The 8874-nt window shown below is 37.6% G+C and overlaps 1 protein-coding gene across 7 annotated transcripts in view; it reads right to left on the bottom strand.

Annotated features, from left to right (window-relative positions):
* GREB1 (growth regulating estrogen receptor binding 1) overlaps positions 1–8874 on the bottom strand; it is a 197317-nt gene that overhangs the window by 40050 nt on the left and 148393 nt on the right. For all 7 annotated transcript variants that reach the window (XM_056564205.1, XM_056564202.1, XM_056564207.1 and 4 more), the window contains exons 21-22: positions 8513–8712; positions 953–1042 (exon numbers count right to left, since the gene is read on the bottom strand). In XM_056564205.1, the coding sequence (XP_056420180.1) occupies positions 953–1042; positions 8513–8712 (290 nt within the window). The remainder of the gene's footprint in view (positions 1–952; positions 1043–8512; positions 8713–8874) is intronic.

Below are 8874 nucleotides of genomic sequence, written 5' to 3'. Positions count from 1 at the left end.
TCATCAGAGAGCACTTAGACAGAAAAGAACAACCTAAACTTCAGAAGCTCATAAGTACTGAAAGGATTAAGATTTTTTAATAGAAGTAATTTACAAATCTGTTAACTTTCTGGAACAAGTTGATATATAAAAAAAAAGTTTTTTCCTGGATAACCCCTTTAACTACAGAGTTTAAAGGGGTACGCCACTGGAAATTTTTTTTTTTTTTCTAAATCAACTGGTGCCAGAAAGTTAAACAGATTTGTAAATTACTTCTATTAAAAAAATGTAATCCTTCCAGTACTTATCAGCTGCTGTATGATCCGCAGGAATTTTTTTTTCTTTTTGAACTTCCTTTCCATCTGATCACAAGTGCTCTCTTCTGACACCTCTGTCCATATCAGAAACTGTCCAGAACAGGAGAGTTTTGCTATGGGGATTTGGACAGTTCCTGACATGGACAGAGGTGTCAGCAGAGAGCACTGTGGTCAGACAGAAAGGAAATTTAAAAAGAAAAGAACTTCCTGTGGGGCATACAACAGCTGATCAGTACTGGAAGGATTAAGATTTTTTAATAGAAGTCATTTACAAATCTGTTTTACTTTCTGGCACCAGTTGATCTAGATTTTTTTTTTCCAGTGGAGTACCCCTTTAAAATGACAGATCTAGTCCCAGCATCTACTATCACATGTATTTAGGATTATTTTTAAAGAACAGTCAGTCCAGCTTTTTCTTTCACTACAAGCCCCATCCTCCTCCCCTACTGACAATAATGGAACAGTAAGTTCACTCAGTATTGTCTAATCCAGTGTTTCCCAACCAGGGTGCCCCCAGCTGTTGCAAAACTACATCTCCCAGCATGCCCGGACAGCCTTCGGCTGTCCGGGCATGCTGGGAGATGTAGTTTTGCAACAGCTGGAGGCACCCTGGTTGGGAAACACTGGTCTAATCCATTACAATGCCATGATCTTACCAGAAGCTTTTGAAGATAGAGATGAAGAGGCAGAATCGTCTGACGGAGATCTTTGCCTTTTAGCCGGGCTCCGTTTCTCCGAATTAGAACCTTTTTCAATGGAAGGAAACAAAAACCTATTAATATGATGCCAAAAGCCATTATCCCATTTACTTAGAGAACAAGCGAGCAATTAAAGAGCTAGCATGCGACCGAGACAACATCATCCTTCTATACGTAATATGTAATGTAAACAAAGAATGATGTACTGTATATTAAATATGAAAGCCTTTAATGGGGCCCTTCAACATGAAATAAGAAGGAACATTGAGAATAGCATCATAAAATCCCCAATGTACCAGGTAGGTGGGACAATTCCAGATTTATTACAATTCTAATGTCATGAAGAACAACATCATTAAAGGGGTTCTCCGGTGGAAAACATTATTATTATTATTATTTTTTTTTTTAAATCAACTGGTGCAAGAAAGGTTAACAGATTTGTAAATGACTTCTATTAAAAAATCTTTATCCTTCCAGTACTTTTTAGCAGCTGTGTGCTACAGAGGAAATTCTTTTCTTTTTGAATTTCTTTTTTTGTCTTGTCCACAGTGCTCTCTGCTGACACCTGATGCCCGTATCAGGAACTGTCCATAGCAGGAGAAAATCCCCATTTTTGCAAACCTATGCTGCTCTGGACAGTTCCTGACACGGACAGAGGTGTCAGCAGAGAGCACTGTGGACAAGACAAAAAAGAAATTAAAAAAGAAAATAATTTCCTTTGATGCATACAGCTGCTAAAAAGTACTGGAAGGGAAAAGATTTTTTTTATAGAAGTCATTTACAAATCTAGTTCCAAAACAAAGAGAAAGATAGCTCCGGCACAGCTTAGTGTTAAGATCTTGTTCACACTGCGGTACCGCACACCGCTAGGTAAGCACAGTCTCTGAATCCTGATATAAAGAGTCCAGTGAGTGTGAACTGTGTCAGATACTGGTGGTGCTACACGTGTAGTAGAATCATAATCACAGCTTCTCCAGAGAACAAAGAAAACGGAGCACTCACCTCCAATTTGCAGACACAGGTACGAATTTATTGGAAACTCACAGATTAACAGGACACATCAGGAGGGGTCGGCGGGAGGGCAGATTGATGGAAGACACATGCGGGGGGAATCTCACATCACACCGGGAGCCAATCCAATAAAGTCGTACCTGTGTCTGCAAATTGGAGGTGAGTGCTCCGTTTTCTTTGTTCTCTGTAGAAGCTGTCATTTACAAATCTGTTTAACTTTTTGGCACCAATTGATTTAAAAAAAAAATGTTTTCCACCGGAGTACCCCTTTAAAGTAATTTGCATGTCACAATACCGGCAGAGCCTTTTCTTTAGCTTCCAACCAAGCACAAATGGTGTAAAGTGTCTGCTTCTCAATTATCAGATTATTAACTTTTCTCACCGTTTACGAAGATGTAAAATTTGTGATATGCCGCTATAAAGATCGTAAGGGAAGAAAAGCATGGGTGGGGGCCAGGACCCCACAAGATTTCAACAACAAGGCCCCGGCTCTGAACGAGTCCTAGAGCTGCAGATGTCACCTCATTCATTTCTATAAGAGAGACAGAGATATGCTCCCATAGAAATAATTGGATGAAGTGGCATCTGCAGTTCTAGGAAGAGCAGAGAGCTGGGGCCCCAGTCTGGAGATTGCGGGGGGTCGGACCGCTTGGATACTTAGCCACTAATCCAGTATCCTGTGGACACAGAACAACCCCTTTAAACGTTTTCAAGATGAAACTTATAACTTTCCTGAGTTTCTGAGAAAGCTTGGTGATAGCCAATATGGCCGCCTTCACTGCTACATCATGAGTTGTCACCAAGCTGACCATAAAAATCTATCTATTTCTATAAACAATGAATATGTAATCCTGAAAAGTATACTGACTGGCTAAGATATAGAGCTAGGCCCAAGATGGTGGATTCTAGTGAGGCTATAGGCATGGAAAGCTTGAGGAAAAAAAAGAGGTAGACATTGACTAAACAAAGACAGAGGGATAGGATGGTGTCTGTTACGTGAAGTGGATCCGCTGAGCCTGTGTGGATGGCGTGGGCTGTATTAGAGAGTGGAGTCTAAGGTGCCGCTGGTTTTCACCAGAGCCCGCCATAAAGCGGGATGGACTTGCTGCGGCAGGCGGCACCCAGGTCGCTACCCCTGATACGACTCGTCCACACAGGCTGCCGAGGTATAACATGGCACAGGAAGGATGAGACAACTTGTATTCAGGACAGGCGGGAGGTCAGGGCTGGAGGCACTGTAGCAGGGTAAGGTCATGTAGCAAGAGGTCAGAAGGCAGGCGGCACAGGAGCAAGGTCAGGAAACGTAGCAAAGGTCAGATACACGGCAAGACATGACACAAATGAACGCTTTCTCTAAGGCAATGATGGTACAAAGATCCGGCAAGGCAATAGAGGAAGTGCTGGCACTTATAACTACACTAATTAGCAAGAACCAATTAAGGGCGTACTGGCCCTTTAAATTTTGAGAGGCGGCACGTGCGTGCCCTAGGAAGCGGGCACGCGTGCAACAGCAGACATAGGGAGCAGGAGCGAGCCAAGGTGAGTTACGGACGCCTGAAACAGCATCCCGAGGTGCAGACAGCGGTGCCGCCGGCACAGGGGGATGATACAGGGGTGCGCTCATAACCCCCAACAGTGTCATTGAGTCTCAATAACAATTTGGATATACAACAATAGATGTGTTAGTCATGGAGGACGCTGTGAGACACATGGATGTGGTCTAGACATTTAACTACTGGACAAGAATTATCAAAGCTGAATATAGATTCAGAGATAGAACATTAGAGCAAAGTAAAGTCATTAGACAAGACAGTAGGCATAGAAGATATCTGCAGTTTTGGTAGCCAAGATATTTGAAGACAAGAGTGAAGTTATTGAAGTTGATTATAGACTCGGATAGAACTTTTGCCAGGAGTGGAGCCATAGACGCTGACTAGAGACTCAGAATACAACATTAGGTAAGAGTCCTGGAAGTTGACTCGGAAATGAAGTCTTGGGGATAAAATAAAGGTGTAGAGAAGACAGACTGGAAATTCAAGAGGGGAAGATGGAAGATTGATAGATGGAGCAATGTATCTAACACCGGGGAATACTCCAAATGTTTAAATGCTGTCATAACAAGTTGTAAAAATGGAATCAGTGAGAAACAGAAATTCAGTAGCCACATCACAGTAACCAGTCCATGGTAGATACATAAAGGCATTTTCCTATCTTGTGGAAGTGTTAAAGTTTTTATATGTCACACATGTTCACGTACACATTAGTGGCATATTATAGAAGATTATAGAATATCTGACACAGTCCTAACCCCACTATCTATAGAAAGGTATTTAGAAAGAGTAGTGGATGCATGGAATAGCCTTCCTGCAGAAGTGGTCACTGCAAATACAGTGAAGAAGTTTAAGCATGTATGGTATAGGCATAAGGTTATCCTTCATATAAGATAGGGATAGGTATAAGACTATCCTTCATATAAGATAGAGATAGGTATAAGGCTATCCTTCATATAAGATAGAGATAGGTATAAGGCTATCCTTCATATAACACAGGGATAGGTATAAGGCTATCCTTCATATAAGATAGAGATAGGTATAAGGATATCCTCCATATAAGATAGAGATAGGTATAAGGATATCCTTCATATAAGATAGAGATAGGTATAAGGCTATCCTCCATATAAGATAGAGATAGGTATAAGGATATCCTTCATATAAGATAGAGATAGGTATAAGACTATCCTTCATATAAGATAGAGATAGGTATAAGGCTATCCTTCATATAAGATAGAGATAGGTATAAGGCTATCCTCCATATAAGATAGAGATAGGTATAAGGATATCCTTCATATAAGATAGAGATAGGTATAAGACTATCCTTCATATAAGATAGAGATAGGCATAAGGTTATCCTTCATATAAGATAGGGATAGGTATAAGACTATCCTTCATATAAGATAGAGATAGGTATAAGGCTATCCTTCATATAACACAGGGATAGGTATAAGGCTATCCTTCATATAAGATAGAGATAGGTATAAGGATATCCTCCATATAAGATAGAGATAGGTATAAGGATATCCTTCATATAAGATAGAGATAGGTATAAGGCTATCCTCCATATAAGATAGAGATAGGTATAAGGATATCCTTCATATAAGATAGAGATAGGTATAAGACTATCCTTCATATAAGATAGAGATAGGTATAAGGCTATCCTTCATATAAGATAGAGATAGGTATAAGGTTATCCTTCATATAAGATATAGATAGGTATAAGGCTATCCTTCATATAAGATAGAGATAGTTATAAGGCTATCCTTCATATAAGATAGAGATAGGTATAAGGTTATCCTTCATATAAGATATAGATAGGTATAAGGCTATCCTTCATATAAGATAGAGATAGTTATAAGGCTATCCTTCATATAAGATAGAGATAGGTATAAGGCTATCCTTCATATAAGATAGGGATAGGTATAAGGTTATCCTTCATATAAGATAGGGATAGGTATAAGGCTATCCTTCATATAAGATAGGGATAGGTATAAGGCTATTCTTCATATAAGATAGGTTTAGGCATAAGGCTATCCTTCATATAAGATAGAGATAGGTATAAGGCTATCCTTCATATAAGATAGGGATAGGTTTAAGGCTATCCTTCATTTAAGATAGAGATAGGCATAAGGTTATCCTTCATACAAGATAGAGATAGGTATAAGGCTATCCTTCATATAAGATAGGGATAGGCATAAGGCTATCCTTCATATAAGATAGAGATAGGTATAAGGCTATCCTTCATATAAGATAGAGATAGGTATAAGGCTATCCTTCATATAAGATAGAGATAGGTATAAGGCTATCCTTCATATAACACAGGGATAGGTATAAGGCTATCCTTCATATAAGATAGAGATAGGTATAAGGATATCCTCCATATAAGATAGAGATAGGTATAAGGATATCCTTCATATAAGATAGAGATAGGTATAAGGCTATCCTCCATATAAGATAGAGATAGGTATAAGGATATCCTTCATATAAGATAGAGATAGGTATAAGACTATCCTTCATATAAGATAGAGATAGGTATAAGGCTATCCTTCATATAAGATAGAGATAGGTATAAGGCTATCCTCCATATAAGATAGAGATAGGTATAAGGATATCCTTCATATAAGATAGAGATAGGTATAAGACTATCCTTCATATAAGATAGAGATAGGCATAAGGTTATCCTTCATATAAGATAGGGATAGGTATAAGACTATCCTTCATATAAGATAGAGATAGGTATAAGGCTATCCTTCATATAACACAGGGATAGGTATAAGGCTATCCTTCATATAAGATAGAGATAGGTATAAGGATATCCTCCATATAAGATAGAGATAGGTATAAGGATATCCTTCATATAAGATAGAGATAGGTATAAGGCTATCCTCCATATAAGATAGAGATAGGTATAAGGATATCCTTCATATAAGATAGAGATAGGTATAAGACTATCCTTCATATAAGATAGAGATAGGTATAAGGCTATCCTTCATATAAGATAGAGATAGGTATAAGGTTATCCTTCATATAAGATATAGATAGGTATAAGGCTATCCTTCATATAAGATAGAGATAGTTATAAGGCTATCCTTCATATAAGATAGAGATAGGTATAAGGTTATCCTTCATATAAGATATAGATAGGTATAAGGCTATCCTTCATATAAGATAGAGATAGTTATAAGGCTATCCTTCATATAAGATAGAGATAGGTATAAGGCTATCCTTCATATAAGATAGGGATAGGTATAAGGTTATCCTTCATATAAGATAGGGATAGGTATAAGGCTATCCTTCATATAAGATAGGGATAGGTATAAGGCTATTCTTCATATAAGATAGGTTTAGGCATAAGGCTATCCTTCATATAAGATAGAGATAGGTATAAGGCTATCCTTCATATAAGATAGGGATAGGTTTAAGGCTATCCTTCATTTAAGATAGAGATAGGCATAAGGTTATCCTTCATACAAGATAGAGATAGGTATAAGGCTATCCTTCATATAAGATAGGGATAGGCATAAGGCTATCCTTCATATAAGATAGAGATAGGTATAAGGCTATCCTTCATATAAGATAGAGATAGGTATCCTTCATATAAGATAGAGATAGGCATAAAGTTATCCTTCATACAAGATAGAGATAGGTATAAGGCTATCTTTCATATGAGATAGAAATAGGCATAAGACTATCCTTCATATAAGATCGAGATAGGCATAAGGCTATCCTTCATATAAGATAGAAATAGGCATAAGGCTATCCTTCATATAAGATCGAGATAGGCATAAGGTTATCCTTCATATAAGATAGAGATAGGCATAAGGCTATCCTTCATATAAGATAGGGATAGGTATAAGGCTATCCTTCATATAAGATAGAGATAGGCATAGGGCTATCCTTCATATAAGATAGAAATAGGCATAAGGCTATCCTTCATATAAGATCGAGATAGGCATAAGGTTATCCTTCATATAAGATAGAGATAGGCATAAGGCTATCCTTCATATAAGATAGAAATAGGCATAAGGCTATCCTTCATATAAGATAGAAATAGGCATAAGGCTATCCTTCATATAAGATAGAGATAGGTATAAGGCTATCCTTCATATAAGATAGAGATAGGTATCCTTCATACAAGATAGAGATAGGTATAAGGCTATCTTTCATATAAGATAGAAATAGGCATAAGACTATCCTTCATATAAGATCGAGATAGGCATAAGGCTATCTTTCATATAAGATAGAAATAGGCATAAGGCTATCCTTCATATAAGATAGAGATAGGCATAAGGCTATCCTTCATATAAGATAGAAATAGGCATAAGGCTATCCTTCATATAAAATCGAGATAGGCATAAGGTTATCCTTCATATAAGATAGAGATAGGCATAAGGCTATCCTTCAAATAAGATAGAAATAGGCATAAGGCTATCCTTCATATAAGATAGAAATGGGCATAAGGCTATCCTTCATATAAGATAGAGATAGGAATAAGGCTATCCTTTATATAAGATAGAGATGGGTATAAGGCTATCCTTCATATAAGATAGAGATAGGTATAAGGCTATCCTTCATATAAGATAGAGATAGGTATAATGCTATCCTTCATATAAGATAGAGATAGGTATAAGGCTATCCTTCATATAAGATAGAGATAGGTATAAGGCTATCCTTCATATAAGATAGAGATAGGTATAAGGCTATCCTTCATATAAGATAGAGATAGGTATAAGGCTATCCTTCATATAAGATAGAGACAGGTATAAGGCTATCCTTCATATAAGATAGAGATAGGTATAAGACTATCCTTCATATAAGATAGGACCAGGACTAATCATAGTATTAAGAATATTGGGCAGAGTAGATGGGCCAAATGGTTCTTATCTGCCGACACATTCTATATTTCTACGTTACCCTTTGTGTTTTTTTGAGAATTTTTAATTGATTGTCTTACCATCCATCCCCATCTCCTCCTCCTCATTGTCGGTGCTACTTAGTTTTTCTGGGTCACTGTCCAGGACATCCCTGCCCAGCCCTCTGTCCTGAGATCCATCTGAATCAAGAAAGCAAGATGCAAATCCCAGTTCTTGTTCTATTGCTGTCCTTTCCCAAGTATGAAATTGTACTAGACGGAGATCACAGTATCGTAAAGACCTGAAATCGTAAGGAATAACCAAAATATTTTGTTATTTTACATCCATTGATGAATAATGAGATACAATGGTGAAAATCATGGCTGCTAGGTGAAAAGCTGTCATTGGTCAGAGATACAGTCCAAATTTGGAAAAACTGTGAATGGGCAAACATAAAAGATTT

Source organism: Hyla sarda, chromosome 3, assembly GCF_029499605.1.
Source record: "Hyla sarda isolate aHylSar1 chromosome 3, aHylSar1.hap1, whole genome shotgun sequence".
NCBI lineage: Eukaryota > Metazoa > Chordata > Amphibia > Anura > Hylidae > Hyla > Hyla sarda.
This window is presented reverse-complemented; position numbering and strand designations above follow the sequence as displayed.